This window comes from Heloderma suspectum, chromosome 1 (genome assembly GCF_057233095.1).
Source record: "Heloderma suspectum isolate Gila_16-S chromosome 1, 16-S_ref, whole genome shotgun sequence".
NCBI lineage: Eukaryota > Metazoa > Chordata > Lepidosauria > Squamata > Helodermatidae > Heloderma > Heloderma suspectum.
Window position 1 is genome coordinate 307,127,155 of NC_139458.1, and position 19,041 is coordinate 307,146,195.

A 19,041-nucleotide genomic window follows, 5' to 3' on the forward strand; every position below is an offset into this window, starting at 1 on the left:
TCATTCTGTTGCATTTGTATATCAAGTCAGAGTAAAAACCAAAACACTGGATTGGACATTTCCTAAGTAGAACTCATGTTTAGCATTAGACACCTGTCATATTTGTATGTTTCTTTATTTCTAAACAAGCTTAGAATTCTTATATTTGGATACATCTTACGATGTTACATTTACCTTGTCTCGCAGCTTCCGTTCCTTACGCTCTTGTACCGTAGTCAAGTAGTTCACTGCCGCGTACTCTAACACCGAGAGAAAGACAAACACAAAACTGACCCAGAGGTAAATGTCCACAGCTTTGATGTAGGAAACCCGGGGCATGGAGGCGTTGACACCCGTGATGATGGTAGACATGGTCAGCACTGTTGTGATCCCTGGGGACATACAATTATTTGCAGATACTCGTTTTGGAAACACATTGACATTGTTTACCTCATACAAAGGGGGCATTTTTCATTAAAAACTACTATGTTAGATTAAAGTGGGTTGGTCCCCTTCTTTGAATGATATGCTACCATGTTCTGAGCTGTCACCTTTCTGTGGTGAGCCTACTGTCTGCTTGTGTGCTGAATTGCACCAGTTGATGCATGGATGTCTTGTGGGTGAATGATCCTGCCCTTGGGCAAAGAGCTAGACTAATGCTGCAGTCCTAAACACAATTACTATGGAGTAAGCCTCATTGAGCAAAGCGAGATTTATTTCTGAGTAAACATCCATAGGACTGCACTGCAGAGCTACAATTCTAAGCACGCTTTCTTGGAGGCATTTACTTTGGAGTAGTCACAAATAAGATTGTGTAGTAAATGCTTTTAAACCTCTTAACTAGGGATAGGTGAATCTGCCTATTTCTGGTCTCTGTCACTTTCATGGGTTTTAACCTATAATTTCATTCTGTTCCATTTCCACACATTTTGGGTATGCTTTGGAGTGTGTAATGATCTCTAAAGAATATCACATTCCTGTGTATTCAGTCAAGGTACATATGCTAATATTGAGTTGTGATGCACGATAAATATGCAGATTGCTACAAAATGTGACAATCTGTTCAAACCATATTAGTGGTCAGCTGCATAATTACCTTTTAGACATGTGTCTCTACTGCACGTAATAAATATTCATCTGAGCTAACTAGTATTACATATGTACTTTAATAAGTGTTAAAAGGGTGTGCATGATTATTGGAGTTTTAGTAGCACCCAGTCTTTATTCCCATGATTGGAAAAGTATCACTTCACATCATTTAGACTCTCTGCGTGACCTTTGCTGGAATCCTACTTCAGTATTTGCTATAGCTTTGTGCTATCAGCTGTAAGAAAACAGTAAAGGTCTGAGGATTGATGCTGTGCCGATTGGCTGCTTGTGGGTGGATGATCCTGTGTTTGAGCAGAGAGCTAGACTCTCTGTACTTTCACACACAATGCTGCAGAAATCCACTATACACATTCACTAAGATATTATTACAGTTCCTAACAGCATGTATTCATTGGGCTCTGCATATCTCAGAGAAGAGTACAAACATGTGAAGAAGCAATTCATGCAAGTGTGTGGTTGGGAGAGAGAAACAGGAGAGCCAGAGACATTATTATCATCATCATCTTTATTATTACTACCAATAATATTGTTGATGTTGTTGTAGTTATGTCACTTCTCTACCCACCAAGGCCCCCAAAGCAATGCACAACAAAATCACAATGTTGCAAAAACATTCTTTAAAAATAGGCCAAACACAATTTTAAAAGCCAAAGGCCTTGCAAAACAAAACAGTTTTTACCGCCTGTCTAAAATGTAATAGGGATGGAGCCAGTTATGTCTACTGATGGAAGCACTGAAATGTTAAACTATTGTCATTATTCATCTATTTGTATAGCACCATCCATGTATATGGACACATATAGCCTCCACCTGCCACTAACTCCTATGGCCAGGTAAGAATCTACTAACCTATGGGGGAAAATAGGGGAGCAAAAGCTAGCCAAAGATGACACAACTACACTTGCCTTTCAAAATCCTCTTCTGGGTAAGAACTGCTATAAATAGAATAGACCAGATATTGAGAAGTTTAGGGTCACTTACCTAAAGGAACTCTTGCAGGCACAGCTCTGCGGTCTATCCAAAACGACACCCAAGACAGCATGACCATCAGAGTGGCAGGAAAATAGGTCTGGAGCAGGAAGAAGAAGATATGCCGGCGTAAAGTGAAATTGATGTAGAGACGGTTGTACCAGCCTACAGGAGAAAGAGGAGGAAGTCCAGAAAAGGAGCATAAAGATGTTATAAATTAATAAATAATACAAATATTATAGATCGTATCACCAGATCACTCTGACAAATGAAGTTGTAATGTACATGTGCAGTTTTTCTTCAAAACAAGGTGTATGGTGCTTGTCTATAGATTTTAAAAAATATATAAAAATTATGAAATCTAAGCTTGTTTAGGATTTAAAGAAACATATGAATATGGTAGGGTCTAAGGATAAAGAATGTGCTCTACTTGGAATATTCCTGGTGTGCTAGTTACATTGTGCAAGCATTGGTTTACACTAGCACAACTCCATTAGCATTAGCAGTATATTAGGGACAGCACTGGATATGCCAATGTGATGATGTCAACAACATGGGCCCTGGTACTATGAAACTTACTAGCCATTATTGGACAGATGTTCCTACATCATTACATTATCCCTCTTAATAACAAGCTGTCTGAATCGACAAAGATTTTGGGTTACAGCACTGAGCACAGGTGAAGACACAATTAAACCCAGGTCTGGAATTCAGGAGCACAAACCAGTGTATCTGCTGAGCCTTTGCAGGAAAGAAAATGCCCAACATGATGCCACAGTGGCCTCTTTGATAAGTCCAAAGCTGGTTTGTCTAAGCAGAGATAAAACAGATCCCATTGGAGATCACACAAGAACTGAGCCTTGCCTTGGTTTTGTTACTCACCTGTGCTGCTATAGAAGGCAAGTTTGGTGGTAGTGTGAAACTCTTGTATAAGGAACTGGGATAGTGATATCCTCTCATCTGTTTTCAGGGAATCATTCCCATTCTTCCAGTACAGCATGAGATCATCTTCAGTATAAGCATCTGGGGGTGAAGGAGAGGACTAACTTATTTGTTGCAATGAAGTCAGAAGATGTTCTGTACAGAGCTTTTAGATATTTTACTATCATCCTACATACATCATACATTCCAGTGAGGAGGAGTTGCTGTTCTTAATTGTGAGAATACTAGGAAGCGCCCATCAGTATGACCAGCTCTATTTTCTTTCTCTCATTTAAGCAAATAGCTCATGTTGACATATATAAGATGACGTAAAGAGCCTGCAATAAGTGTCAGGGATAGGGGATAGGAGATGCATGTTTTGACCCATCTTGCCAATATTCCTGTTTGCAGCGCATTTTTACTTGAGTAATCTTGCTTATGAGTTTTACACATCACTGTAAGATTATGGAAGCCACAAGAGATGAGGAAGTATGGGCTGGTTTATCATCTTCAGGTTATTGGATACAATCTGCACTGCAGGTTATTCAGCATTTTTTTAAAATGAGCCTGCTTATTTTAGGTAGCTATTCATCCAGTCTGGACACAGATCCCAAGAGACCTGAGTAGGAGGATCAGCAGAGGAGGGAGTTTGTGCCTAGCATACTGAAATTAAAAACTCTGAAATCCACAGTTAAGCAATATTATTATTAGAACCAACCATCATATCACAAAATAGAGTGCAAGCATTTGGGTTCTCCAGAGCTCTTCCATCAGGCTAGGTGGTACAAAAATAAAACCAGAGGCTGAGGGGGGGAATTAAAAAGTACAAGGCCAGATGTTGTGGCTTTGAGGTCTGCATATTTTAGACCCAGTCTCAAGATGGAGATTGCAGCTTGAATTAATTATTCCACAACAGGTGATGCAGGTACCAGGTTACACCTAGGATTCTAGGTCAAAGAAGGAATGAGTGACCCCTATTTCTGAAAACAAAGGCAGGCTGATACTCAGATCTGTCTCTTGCCTTGGGTAAAACACACAGGTTCCTGGAAAATTAAAATCTGAATGGAATTGAATTAAAATCAAAGCCACAGGGAAGACACCGGGTGATTCTTACTATATCTTTGAGCTCAAAGCTGAAGTATCTCCTTTGCTAGCATCCTCTGGGTACTTAGACCAGACTAACATTGCTTTTGTGGGAGATGACACCAATTCAGGCCTTCTCTGTGCACAACAGTGAGTTGGTACTTGCAGAATTTCTCCTGCAACACAGCTATGAAAACGACAGGACCACCTTCCAGAAGAATAGTGTGCAGCCCTATTTTGATGCCAAATTTGAGGCATCAGTATTTGGCCTTCTGTACAGATCCTGCTTACTTACAGCTTTCAATCTCCAGTGAACACGTTTGTGTGTCAAGTGGAAAGCGGCTGAAATCCATGTTACACATAGCTGTTACAGTGACCCTAGAAACAGAATAAGTATATTTAAAATATCTTCACATCACAAGACTGAGAAAAAGTTTTATATAAAAAAGGAATAATGCTGGTTTAGATGCATGCAAACTTTCTACCATTTATGAATAAGCTTTTATAAAATGGGCCGTACTAGGGTGCTTCCAGATGGGCAGCTCCTAGGGCTACCAAAGATATTTTGCAGCTATTCCATCTTTTCCTCCTTAATGGACTTTTTGTGGAAAGAAAAAAAATGGAAGAAGCAGTGGGAAAACAAGGGAGGGTTAACAAGTGGAAGAAGATGTCATTTGGACCCCCCATAAAATTCTGTGAATGAGGCAAGGTGATGGTGCAATAGAAGCCTCATATGGAAGCACCCCAATGCATGTTTACTGGTAAGTAATTCTCATTATAGTCAACTAGACTCTGAAACATGAAGCTCTGAAGAAGCTTTCTTCTGGGGCAACTTTGGTTCTGTTGGCTTCAGAGGAAAGCCCACTTCACCTTGGGAACCAACAGAACTGGACCGAAGCAGTTCGCTTCTGCTCGTACTTCAGGCTTTGTCCAAATCTGATGCACATCCCCGCTCTGAAGCCAACAGAACTGAAGCTGCCCCAAAACGAAGAGGCACCTGACTTTGTCTCCAAATAGCATATTTTGTTTTCATGTCTTTAAATGTTGCAGGGTGAGGGAGTACAGCTAACTGACTGACCAGTCCACCTTCTAATCATAGGGCAAATATTACCAGGGGTTCTCTGATCACTGTGCTTTGGGATAGGGCAAAATTGGGATGGTGAGATGGCCATTCAATGCCACGAGGCTTCACTATGACAAAAAGCCTTAAATTGGTTTCAGTCATCAGAACTTCCTAGCTCAGGCACCGATCCTTCTGAAAGTTTGCAGGTTTCTTGCCTGAGGATACCTCTAGGATATGTACCATTTTCATACAAATTGCTCAAAAAACAGGAGGGAAGGCCTGTTAGTTAATTGCTAAGAGGAACCATTTCAATCGGGGTTCAGGCCAGGCTTTGGCACAGAAACAGCCTTGGTTGCCCTGTATGATGACCTACATCAGGAGAAATCTGGACAGGGATAACCTGGGTTCAGTTGTCTATGCACTGGTAACCTCCAAGTTAGATTACTGCAATGCACTCTATGTGGGGCTGCCTTTGAAGATGGTTTGGAAGCAGCAGCTGGTGCAAAATGCAGTGGCCAGATTGCTAACAGGGACCAGAAAGTCCAAACATATAAGACTGACTCTGGCCCGCTTGCACGGGCTGCCTATATGCTTCCAAGCTCAATTCAAGGTGCTGGTTTTAACCTATAAAGCCCTACACGGCTTGGGACCGCAATACCTGATGGCATGCCTCTCCCGAAATGAACCTACCCGTACACTATGTTCAGCATCTAAGGTCCTCCGCTGAGTGCCTCCTCCAAGGGAAGCTCGGAAGGCAACAATGAGGGAGAAGGCCTTCTCAGTAGTGGTCCCCCATCTGTGGAACGAGCTCCCTGATGAGGTCCACCTGGCGCCAACATTATTATCTTTTCAGCACCAGGTTAAGACTTATCTCTTTTCCCAGGCATTTGGCAGCACATGATGAGCTTTAACGGTCCTGGATGTGTCTTTAGTTATGACTTATAGTTCAGTGTTGCTTTTAGTTATATGTTTGTGTATCTTGTGTGTTTTTATGTGCTCTTTTGTAAATTTCTTTTTAAACCTTTTAATATTGTATTTAATGTTTTAACTTCTGTAAACTGCCCAGAGACCTTTGGCTATGGGGCGGTATAGAAATGCAAACAAACAAACAAATCCTCACCCCCACCCCCCAGATTGGAGAGCTCCTTTTTCACATAAACCACCGCACCTGTCCTTTGCAGTTTTCTTACTCAGGGACACCTTTAAGCTGTCTTTTCAGAACAATGGCCTACAAAGAACAAGGATATGCACATCCCCCTCAAAAAGTCAAGGCTGCTCTTGCACAAAATTCCCTGCAGTTACTCTGAAATTTGACAGGCTTGATACCCTCAGAAGGGGCAACTATCCCTGCAATTTTCGAACCTCAATTCAGGTACGGTATCGAAGAGGACCAACTCCGAATCAGTCTGAGCAGAAGTGGGCTATTTTCCAAATTAGGTCACATTCATACTTATTTCACAGCTACTAATATAGACAGACAAGCTCTGTCTACCTTGATAACATGACATTTAAGTAAGTGTTCATTGTAGTTTAATGCAGTTTCAGGTCAACAGTATTAATCACTCATGGTGCAAGGCTTTGGGATATAGCTGTGAAGGAAGTTGTAAAAAAACCTGAATCTGAGTCCTTCTTGGTGTAATGTGGAGCCTCAGAACAAGGGGACATAAAAGCTCTCACAGTGTATCTTGCCCAAGGGCCCCACAAAATCTGAAGCCAACACTGGCTCAGTCCACTGAATACCTCTGTCTCTCCATATATACAAATTTGTTGTTCTGGAGTTGAATTGTATTAGTGACACATACTTATTTCTTAATTTGACATTCTTGCAATAATTACTGATTTGTGCTATGTGTATTGTAAGTTTGCGCACAAAATAGTAGAGGTGATAGTAATGAAGTTAAACCCCCTTCAGTGTCAGCACACTACAAGCCAAATCAAAAATATTGGTGAATTCCACTTTACCTCAGGCTGTAAAGTACTTTCCCATCTGGCTGGACCCGAAGCATGACGTTATCTGTGGTGGTGTCATGGATAAAGGACCGTTTGGAATGTACAAAGAACATGTCAGGTACCCAGATCTTTTTCACTAGTCTGCCATCAAAGGTCATACTTTGGTTATTGGTACTTGGAAATGATAGTCGTTCGTCTTTCCAGTAATGCCTGAGGTAAAGTGTCATGGTGAAGTCCTGACATAAACCAGAAATTGGGAAGGAAGGAAGAATTTAATTCACATTACTTTTTTTTCTTTAAAAGTATTACTTAATCACACGTAACAAATAAAATATACAAGAACAAAGATACCCTCTTCAATAAAATAAAACAAAAAATATACCAATTTGCTACAAATCAAATTTAGAGTTCTACCCTTCTTTGTCTATTGTAACTTTCTAAAATTATTGAGCAGCTATTCACATATTTGTTCAAACACTGAATAAATTGTTAAAGTGTTAACAATAAAAACACGTAATAAATAAAGCTGAAAAAGGGCTGACATGATAGTGCAAATCACAGCACTGCTTTGTACGTTGTATTGTAATAACTATCTTGAGTTACTTTATTTAAAATAAGCGAGTATAAATTAACAAATAATCGTTAATTCAAATGGCACTTTGGTGAGTGCACTGGCTGGCTGAACATCCACCAGCGGCTCCCACACTTTTCCATGATGCTTTTGGGGGAGCCACCATATGTGTAAACCAGCCCAAGGATTATGATATTGCAGAAGAATTGCTTTAGCCATCTGTAGCAGCAAGTAGACACAAAATGCAGTAACTCAGGGGAGACAGCTCTCACTGACGTTAGCCTCCTTTTTCAAATAAACCTTACTTTATAGCATAATGGCCCACAGGCAGCTTGAAGGCCTCATCCAGCTCCCCAAACAAGCGTTTCCTGGCTCCTGAAGTCCCCACCAGTGTTATAATTAAGATGTTAAGACTTATGTTTTTGTCACTAAAGAGGCTTAGGGCGCAATCCTATGGCCGCTAATCAGTGCCTAGAAGGCCATAGGATAGGTCGATTCCCAGGAACTGACCTCGGAGCCCTCGGAAGTGGAGCAAGGAGCAGGAAAAATGGGGTGTTCTTGGGGGACATGTCAGGACGAGGAAGTCAGAAATGCCAATATGACACATCCTACATGTCGTCCAGCTGCTGCTTCCCGCACTCCGAGATCCCACTGCTAGACAGCCGAAATCGTCTGTCTAGCCATAAATGCAGGGCGACTGAATCACAGAGGGGATGATAGGATTGCGCCCTTATGCACTGGAACTCTAAACAGCCAGCTGCTACGGGGTTCATCAGCCAGCTGGGAAGGGAAGGAACCCAATAGTGTCTTCCATGTGACAAGAAACTTCCCTTTTGAGTCCTGGGGAGTAGCTCCAGAACAGTTACGGAAAGTGAGAGAGACAGCACAGGCAGTGCAGAGACAGGAGACAGATAATATTTGACCATCATTTTTCCTGCCTATTAGCTATTAGCTACCATAAGAGCTTTTAGGGGGTTTGTGTATAGTTTTTTTGTTTTTTGTTTTTGACCCTGTTGATATTTGCTGTTGAGAGCTTTGTGTTGCCTGGTGTAGAATGGACTCTGTGTTTATATTTTGAGAAAGTTGATAAACTGTTGCAGAGTGAAAACTGTTGGAACAACTCCACATGCTTCTAGACAGTAGGGGGCAATAGAAAATGTCCTGTAGCTTGATCAGTTCCTATTTCCTACTCCCTCACCATCCCCTTCCTTCTTCCTCTGGCTCTGCAAAAAGGGCCATAGGGTCTCTCCAGAGAGGAAGCAAGTAACCATATCTCATGCCTTTGCTCACTTACACTCACACACCTAGCGCTAGGGGGTGCTTGTAGTTAAACAGTGTTAGATCGCCTTCTCTGATGATGCATATAAAAGCACTAATAAAGTAAGTTGATTTGAACTTCTTTTAAACTGACTCTAACCTGCATTTATTGCCAGCAATACTAAATGCTGTGCTGCCACATTTTCTCTACATAAGACAACTCTGCTGTAAGTCACACCAGACTTTCCGACAAAAACCACCAATGTGATAACTGAACAGTGGGGTTGTAATAAGGTAACAGTGAAAATGTTCCATTGGAGGAATCTATATAATAGCAACAGGCTCTGTGACATCTGTAGTTGTGTTCTATTGGAGTTCTGATAGTGGTTATCTCTTGGTTGGGCAGAATGGTCATTAGTAGAATTGGGTATGAACAGCTTGGACTAGCCCCTGCAACAGAGGATGTAGTGTCTTATGTCAAGGCCCATAACCAACTTAGGATCTCAGATATTTTCTTTGCTAAAAATGAGGCTGACCAAACTATGCCTCCTGAAGCTTCTGACTGGTCTATGGGCCCTTACTTCATCATGAAGGCTCTGGATCTGGAGGAGGGTGGACACAGTTTGGCTATTGAGATGGCTAACCTGAGGATAATTTAGGGATAAACAGTCAACCGGGTCCCAATTGTTGTTCAATTGAACTGTTACATGGTAAAATTAAAGGGTAATTTAGCTGTCCATCAAAAAGGAGGTTCTAGTAACTGTGGTTTCTCTTCATCACCTTAATCACAGCCTGCTATCATTCCATCTAAAAGTGAGTATGAGGAAATCAGTTGCCTCCGTGTATCATCTGATCTACTAAGCAACCAACATGAGTTGATCAGAAGACTATTTACTCTAGTCAAAGGATATAAGAATATAAGAGCCATGTTGGATCAGACCAAGGGTCCATCTAGTCCAGCATTTTGTTCACACAGTGGCCAACCAGCTGTCGACCAGGAACCCATAAGCAGGACACAAGCACAACAGCACCCTCCCACCCATATTCCCCAGCAACTGGTGTACATAAGCTCACTGCCTCTGGTACTGGAGGTAGCACATAGCCATCAAGACTAGCTGCTATTGATAGCGTTTCCCCCCAGGAATACGTCTAAACCCTTTTAAAGCCATCGAAACTGGTGGCCATCATTACGTCTTGTGGTAGCGAATTCCATAGTTTAACTATGTGCTGTGTGACAGAGTACTTTCTTTTATCTGTTCGGAATCTCCCACCAATCAGGTTCATGGGATGACCCCGGGTTCTACTATTATGAGGGAGAAAAATGTCTCCACACCATACATAATTTTGTACCCCTCTATCATGTCTCCTCTTACTTGTCTTTTTTCCAAGCGAAACAATCCCAGCTGCTGTAATCTTTCCTCATGGGGGAGTTGATCCAGGTCCTTGATCATTTTAGTTGCCTTCCTCTGCATGATATATCTTTGATAAAGAACTTTCTGATAGAACGTAAGGAGCTGCTGACAACACTAACATATATGGTGCTGGGTAAATTAAAGGAAAAGGGTAACGTAACGTTCCATATTGAGAGATTTTACAAAAGTCTAAGAATACTATCCCAGAAAATGCTCCAAAGGTCCCAGCTCCTCGAACTCTAATGTTACAAATAGCAATGAGGAAAGGAGAAACCAATAAACACCAGATGTCTTTAAAAAGAACAAAAAAGAAAAGAAAATGACTCAGAAATCTAAAAATGTGAAAGCGTCAGTTTGTAAAAAGAGAGCATCCTCGATTAACTTTAAGAGATTATATAAATTATTGGATGTGAAGAAAAAAGGACATAAGAGTCCCCAAACCCAAGAACAGAGCCAGCCAAGTGAGACAAGAGATTTGTCCAAAGAACAGTATGCTCCAAATTGTTAATGAAAGAGTGATGCAGGATCCATGGTCTGTGACAAAGCCTCCTTTGAATGTCATTTCAACCTCTTTGAAACATACTGGCCATGAAACTGTGTGGGAATGTATACTGGTAAGTCCCGGCCATTGCAGTTAATACATCACAATTTGGTTTTTATCATTATCTAAAACCCGAAGGTAAGCTGTCACAACTGGAGTACAAATTACATTTCTTGCAACTCATTACATCTCTGACCACAATCCTCTGACAGACACAGTAGAGACAGAATACCTTTTCTACAACTATTATTCTACTCAAGCGATTATAACATTCACAGTAAATACTGCAGTAGCTAAAATACACAGTGTTAAAGATCTATTCTTTGAGAAGGGTATAATAATAAGCAGATATTTTAGGGATATATCTCCACCTATCTCTTTGGGGGTAGTAAGAACAGCCACAGATACCTTCTCCAATGGTGCTTTTACTGAACCACCAGTTGGAATTCTGGTAGACCTAAGTGCAAATAAAGAGGCAAGATGTAATTTTTCTAATCAACCATTTGATAAGGGACTTGTATAAAGTCCCATCTATGCCTGGAAGAATATGAGCATCAAAGATACTACACTGGGCAATCTGGGTAGTATCCAATGTTAACTCTACTTAGAGTAGACCCATTGAAATGAATGGGACGTAAATTAATCATGACTAACCTAAACCCCATTCATTTCAATAGGTCTACTTTAAGTAGGATTAATACTGGACACTACTCTCTGTTCCCAGAAGAGGAAGGATTAATAAATCATTTTTGTGCCCTCCCAGCTCTGGAACAGTAAGGTATTCTGTTGAGACTCTCTGCCAAAGTTATATTGCTGAATAAGCGTAATCAGGATTCTGAAGATAAGCTACATAAATGTTGCATAGATCCCCTTGATCAGTAGGATGGAGGGAAAGCTACTATCCAACCGCACAGGCTGGAAACAAATCCAGTGGGTTGCTTAGAGACACCTCAATAGAATCTAATGCCCCAGGGGCAAATTTGTCCCTGCAAGACCATCAATAGTCCAATATAGAAAAGCTTTCAGTTGGTTATGTAAACCAGCATCCTATAGGCACCCCCCATAGCATTTATCTACAGCAAAGTCCCCTAAGTGAAAGGACAGAACTCCCAGCTGGTAAGGTTGTGCAGGTAGAAGTAGAAATAATTCCCCTCTTTGAAAAAAGTAAGCTATATATGGTAAGTTATCAAGAAAAAGCTGCAAAACAGATACAACACCAACAACAGGAATGAGGCTGGCAAGAGATGAGATACCTGGATGAGGACGAGCTGGGAGTAAGTGAGACCTATTCCTTTAACTATCTGGTGGCTCTATTGGTCCCTTTAAAACAATCAAATGTGATTAAGTTACACCCCTCGCTTGATGAGATTGAATCTCTCCATGATGGCAAAAGAGAGGGTTGTATCCAATGATGGCTCAAATGAAAGATCTTCTCCACCTTTTGCACAAACAGGGCCTTGATTGCCCACTTTTAAAATCCACCTTGCCTCCATGCAGACGATACCACCCTAATGGCAGAAAGCGAAGAGGATCTCAAGAGCCTCTTGTTGAGGGTGAAAGAGGAGAGTGCAAAAGCTGGTTTGAAACTCAACATTAAAAAAACTAAGATCATGGCATCTGGCCCCATCACTTCCTGGCATATAGAAGGGGAAGAAATGGAAGCAGTGACAGATTTTACTTTCTTGGGCTCCAAGATCACTGCAGACGGTGACTGTAGCCATGAAATTAAAAGACGCTTGCTCCTTGGGAGGAAAGCTATGGCAAACCTAGACAGCATAGTAAGAAGCAGAGACATCACCTTGCCGACAAAGGTCCCTCTAATCAAAGCTATGGTTTTCCCAGTAGTAATGTATGGCTGTGAGAGCTGGACTATAAGGAAGGCTGAGCGCCGAGGAATTGATGCTTTTGAACTGTGGTGCTGGAGAAGACTGTTACGAGTCCCCTGGACTGCAAGGAGGTCCAATCAGTCAATCCTAAAGGAAATCAAGCCTGAGTGCTCATTGGAAGGACAGATACTGAAGCTGAAGCTCCAATATTTTGGCCACCTAATGCGAAGAGAAAACTCTCTGGAAAAGACCCTGATGCTGGGAAAGACTGAAGGCAAAAGGAGAAGGGGAGGGCAGAGGATGAGATGGCTAGATAGCATCACCGATGCAATGAATATGAACTTGAGCACACTCCGGGAGAGAGCACAGGACAGGAAGGCCTAGCGTGTTATGGTCCATGGGGTCACGAAGAGTCGGACACGACTGAACGACTGAACAACACAACAAAGAGAACAGAGATGCCTTTGCCTCCTGAATGGCAAATATTCTCTAATCAGGAATCAATAGAACAGAGGAGTGTGATGTTCCTGCTCCAGGGTTATACCTTTTCCATCTTCCACCTGTTGAAACTGAAAAACCACTCACTGACACACATAGCTTCAACCCTTTTACTCTGGGTCAAGAAAACACCCAATATGATTAATTGTTTCTTCTAGCCAATACAGGAGAAATAACAAGGAAATACGGGTTTTTTAATTGGGTAGCATAATAAAACAAACCAATATGTGGGATTTTGTATTGATAATAAAACAAATAAAATTAATTGACAAAAAGAGTTATATTATTATTGTTAATATAATAATATACTATTAAATAATTAATATACTATTATTAATAAATCTATACTTGGTTCTAACCTACCTAACTACTCTACCCCTTCTACATCCTTTTCCCCAAACCCCACTCACTAGATGGACACTCCTTCAGTCCCTAATCCCTGTCAGACCATAGACTGTCAATTCATCTATAAACCTCAGAATACTCTCACTCACCAGCCCCTCCCACCTTTCACTCACTCTCAAACATTCTATTAACCCTAACTTACCTGGATCACTTTTTACAAATTCCAACACATGCATTTATATTATATGTTACAAGGGGCCTCTCCTTTCTGGTGTGGAATATTGGAGGATGGAACTGTCATAAATACAACAGTGAATTTCTAAAGTTGCTTCAGTAGGACAATATTATTTGCTTAAAAGAAACCTGGTTAATGGGTTCAGAAACCAATACAATCCACGTGGAAGGATATAGGATTTGGGTCGTTCCTGAAACAAAAAGTATCAAGTAAAGGTTGCCCAGCTGCAGCTGGTAGCACTGCTATTTTGGTAAACCAGAAATGGAAGCAGGGAATTTGCCCCCTCACTACTTATAGTGAGGCTGTGGGCATGGTAAAAGTCTTACCATGTTTCTCCTATAGAGGAGAGACATGGGGTTTGAAAATGCTCCTGGATATGGAGGGTTTTTTTTTAATTGTTGAGGATGATCCTCAGCAACCACAGGGGTACCCTATATCTTTCCTCAGAGGAGAAACCGGTGCCACTTCCCATGCTGTTCTGGAGGGTCCCCGGAACCATTACTACAAAATGACTATTATAATGCAACTATAATGGTTTCTCCACTGTCAAGGTGCTCTGATTTTCCTCTACAAGCTGTGAATTTGACAACTACTCCACTCCTACTACAGTTTAAAAAGGGAACCACAAAATACAATTCTAAAAAATAATTACACTGAAATTGTATGATTAAGGTAAAACTGTAAGGATGTCCTAAAAGTCCTATAATTAAACATTTGCTGTAGTAAATAAAACATTGTCAGTGGATACTCGGACTGGATTTGAAACTACTGTACACTATATATCTAAGGACGCATTCTTATGGGGATGGCGGAAAACCCCCAAACTCAGAGGCTTACAGCCATCCAGTGCAGAGGAGGGGGAGCGGTGGACGCCTCCATACTCCCCACACTCTGCATTTTTGGTAGATGGCCATTTTCGCCAGTCTAGCTGAGGCATTGGAGAGGGGGAGGGATGGAGGCTGGGGAAGGCTGGAGATAGCTCGTATCCCAGCTTCCCCAGTTCCTTCCCGTCCTCACCCACATAACTGCCCCCTTTGTGACCTTGGGGCCATAAGATAGTTCAGATTCCTGGATCTGAGGTTGGAGACAGTGCTCCGACCTCAAATCCAGGAGTCTGAGCTCCCCTCCCCCCTGCAGCTGGCACGGAGAGAACAGCATGGTTCTCTCCACGCCAGCTGTGAGGAGGGGAGCTCAGACTCCTGGGTCCGAGGTTGGAGCAATGTCTGAAGATTACTCAGCTGGGGACAGCAGTGTTTAATTTACAAAGAGGTTTGTAACTAAGGGCATCTCTACACCAGCCTAAAATCCTGCATTTAAAATGTGGTTTTCTGCCTCCGTTTTAAATGCAGGATCATGACGACTCCCTTTTTAATGCGCTTCCTTCTCCCTCACCCCCTTCCCCTTCCTTCTCCCCTGATCTGAGTCTTCCATTATCTTTAATAGATCTCGTTCCTCTTCTTGCCGTTTTTTACTCTTTTCACGGAAGAAACTGAAGCAGAACACAGTGGGGTAATTTGATAGCTCATTATCTGCAATCTTTTTAAAAATGGAACAAAGGGCATTTAGTGCGGGAGACGCCTTGAATGATTATGGAATCATGTAAACGGCCTGCAAACTTCTGTGAAGGAGCCATCTCAATCACAGGATAAAAGCTCCATGTGAAGGAGCCCTAAACCTCCTAACAGTGTGCAGAGTTTCTTCTTTAAATGTTAGAAAGCACACTAATTTAACAATCAATAATGACTAAGAGTGCAAACTTATTCTTGTTTAGACAAAAAAAGCCTTACCACTTCCAGCATGCCCCAGCCAGCCATGCTAGCTGGGACAAACTGGGAGTTGTAGGATTTTTTTCTGTCTGAACATGCATAGGATTGCTCCCTAAACTTTTTAATTAAATCTACAGGGCAGTATCCAACAGGGTTCAACCACTAACATAATTACATTGCCCTAGCATAAACTATTCTAGAACAACACCTATAGCATTAGCATTGAAACTGGCATGCCAGCTAACACTATTGACATTATGCTAGAGTAGTTTACACTAGGGCAATGGAATTTATGTTAGTGGTTGCAACCCACTGGATACTTCCCCATATTTGGAATAGAGGAGAACATAGGAAGGTGCCTTATACCAAGTCAGGCCACTGGTCCATCTAGGTCAGTAATGCCTACTCTGACTGGGAGTGGCTCTTCCAGGCTTCCTTCCCAGCCCTACCCAGAGATGCCAGGGATTCAACCTGGGACCTTCTGCATGCAAAGTATATATTCCACCCTTCAGAAAGAACAACCACCTAAACTTCAAAGTACAAGTAAAGTAATGGTCATCAAGTGACATGATGCTTTCTTTAGTTGCTGTTCATCTTGGTTTGGGGTTGTTGTTGTCTTTGTTTGTTTCTTCAGCAAATACCTAAAGGTGTTCCTTCAATGGGCACTGATGACTAGAAGATGTTTCCTTGATGCTTTCTGAGGGTTACTAGCTATGGGATACACATACCAGCCAGGGAGAGGTCTAAGACCTGTGTTCTGCCTAAGTGTGTGCAGCTAGAGAGAAATATCTTGGGAGTTGGAATGTAGTCAGTAAAAGATCGAATTCCGCAAAAGTTTCTGCTGTTTGCTTTTGGTGAAACTGATGCTGATGTGTAGGCTAACCTGTCTGCTCCTCCACACACAAGTTGTACATTTGTAAATAAATATTACAAATGCACAATAAATAGACAGTCCTCTCTCCACACTAGGCTGTTCCCCTGAAACATCCTACCAATCAGTGAAGTAGGAAGCCTAAAAATAGTATAGTGCACATTCATGAAGTAATGTATACTTCATCCCAAAAATATTAATTTGCACTTCTTAAAAATCTGAGTCATCAACCTGGCACTTACCATGTCAACTTCCGAAATACTATCCAAGCTTTCAACTTGTACATCTACTCCAACAGGAACTGCAGGTCCTACAGAAGCATAAGAACACAATAAGTAACTCATCAGCATAGAAATTGAAAAGAACAGAGCATATAGAAGAAGAAGCTGTTTGCAGTGGGGCTCTCACAGAAAAGGCAAATATGCAAGATGAAAGTTACCCATCAGGAACTCACATGCAGTTACTGCACCAAAACAAAATAATCCAAATCATACATGTATTATTTGTCATAAGCAGCCAAAAAATAACTAATCATATTTCAACATTAAAGGGAAGTAATCAGTTGCTAAGAAGGTGAATAGCATGGCCTGAGATCACTGTCCATTTGCACATCTGGGCAGTGGAGGCTGGTGGCTCTGATTTCAGTGGGGCTTTGAATCCATTCTGGGTTTTCCATTTAGGTTTCAGCACCTTGGATAGCTCCTTTAGAGTTCTGGCTGGTTTTGACCGAACCCCAGAATGGATTCACAGCCCCATCAAAATCAGAGCCACCAGCCTCCACTGCCTTTGGGTTGGTTCTCTCTCTCTCTCATACAAACACACACACACACAGACACACACACCTTGTTGGGAATTCTGTATGTCAGAGATGGGGAAACCCTGGTCTGTAGGCCAACTACAACATGCAGGAGGTCCCCATACTTCCTGCAAACTTTCCTTCTGCCTTATCTCTGATCAGCGACCAGACAGATTTTATAATATTATTGTAAAATATTATATATTATACATAAAATGTTTTAGATATTATACATTTTATATATCAAAACATTATTTTGATATATATTATCAAAAAAGAGAGGAAATTGCATAAGTTAAATATGTGTATAAATATGAAAAAGGTGAAAAAATGCATTTATTTCAGCCCAGGTTACACATCTTGAAGCCAACACCTTTCAATTGTATTTAAGATGTATAGTTTGAGTCAAAAATGGCACTGGCATGGCAATTCTCACATTACAAAACATCTGTTGAGACATGGGTGCAGATCTTTCTGTATAAAAAATATATTATGAGAAACAGCCACAAGTCTGGGGGCTGAATTAAACTTTATATTCAAATGTGTTTTTAAGTCCCAACAGCCTTTCTGTTTATGGAAAAACAACTTCAGGAGAGGGTGGTTTAGAGTGGAGTTGATGCAGACGAATAGAATGTTCAACCCCTTTCCTACCCACCATTTTACCTCTTCCCTCAAACCACCCCTCACACAGACACACACAGAGACACGGGTTTCTTGACCTCACAAACATGCACCTGGAACCCAACATGGGGGAAAGCAGCTAGAGGAAAGGTTAACAGTAGAGGAAAATGGCAGGCAGGGAAAGAGTTAATCATCCCCTCTCCTACTACTTCTCTGTTCTAAATAGCCCCTTCTAAAAGTCCTTTCCATAAACAAAGCAGCCATCAGGGTGTAACAACACAAGTCCATGTGTAATGTCTAGTTTGGCCCCGACTGATGGAAAATATGTTTCTACCATGCTGCCCACTATGCCTCTAGCAGTCATTCTTTCTTTGTCCATCAAGGCATCTTCCTAAAACATAAGAAGAGCCTGGCTGGATCCAGCCAAAAGTCCACCTTGACCAGTATCTTGCTTTTCACAACAGCCTCCCTCTTCAAATGTCTCCTCAAAACCACCTTCATATAAAGACTTTACTGAGCCAGATAGCACATATTTCTCAACTGTCAGCTCTCAGATAACTCTATCTATAAGCACCAAGCAATTATTAATGTTCCCACCCCAAAACTAAACAGATACTAGTGAAAGATGGGGATGGGACAAGTGCAGGAGAAGTTGTCCTGCTGTCTCAGAAATTATTTCACCCACACATCTGTTATACCAAGATTGAGGGACTGTAGTTTTGCCCCACAGCAGATAGGGAAGAAAAGTGAATCTGGGAAGGACCAGTAGTCTCAGCCTCTCCCACTATATCTGAACTGTTGAAGGTAAAGGTGTATTCTCTAGCAACCGCAAGTTTGTACTGACCAGCAAGAAATACCAAACAATCTACTTCTAAAAATGTTATTCAAGATTATGGCTTTAAAACCCATTGTCTCTACTCAGAATGCTTATGGCTGATTCACAATGCAAGTCCATCAATCATCTCTCAAATGAATCCAATCACTGCCTCTGTTGAAAAGCTCCATGCTATTGATGTATTTATTTACACTTATATACTGCTTTATCTGATTAAAAGCCATCAAGGCAACGTACAACAATTTAAAATAATAAATCCTTAACACAATAAAAAAAAACAAGAATATTAAAAACAGTAAAACATTAAAACAACTACATAATTTAAAAGGCTACATTAAAAAGATCTAAAGGCCAAGAGAGTGGGGGCCAATTGTAACTGGGAGCATATTCTG

At 41.3% G+C, this 19,041-nt stretch overlaps 1 protein-coding gene across 2 annotated transcripts in view; it reads right to left on the bottom strand.

Moving 5' to 3' along the window:
• The window catches only part of LOC146359333 (gamma-aminobutyric acid receptor subunit rho-1), a 70,114-nt gene that overhangs the window by 2,216 nt on the left and 48,857 nt on the right, over window positions 1–19,041 (bottom strand). For both annotated transcript variants that reach the window (XM_084827078.1, XM_084827077.1), the window contains exons 4-9: window positions 16,640–16,707; window positions 7,088–7,311; window positions 4,358–4,440; window positions 2,941–3,081; window positions 2,071–2,223; window positions 175–371 (exon numbers count right to left, since the gene is read on the bottom strand). In XM_084827078.1, the coding sequence (XP_084683204.1) occupies window positions 175–371; window positions 2,071–2,223; window positions 2,941–3,081; window positions 4,358–4,440; window positions 7,088–7,311; window positions 16,640–16,707 (866 nt within the window). The remainder of the gene's footprint in view (window positions 1–174; window positions 372–2,070; window positions 2,224–2,940; window positions 3,082–4,357; window positions 4,441–7,087; window positions 7,312–16,639; window positions 16,708–19,041) is intronic.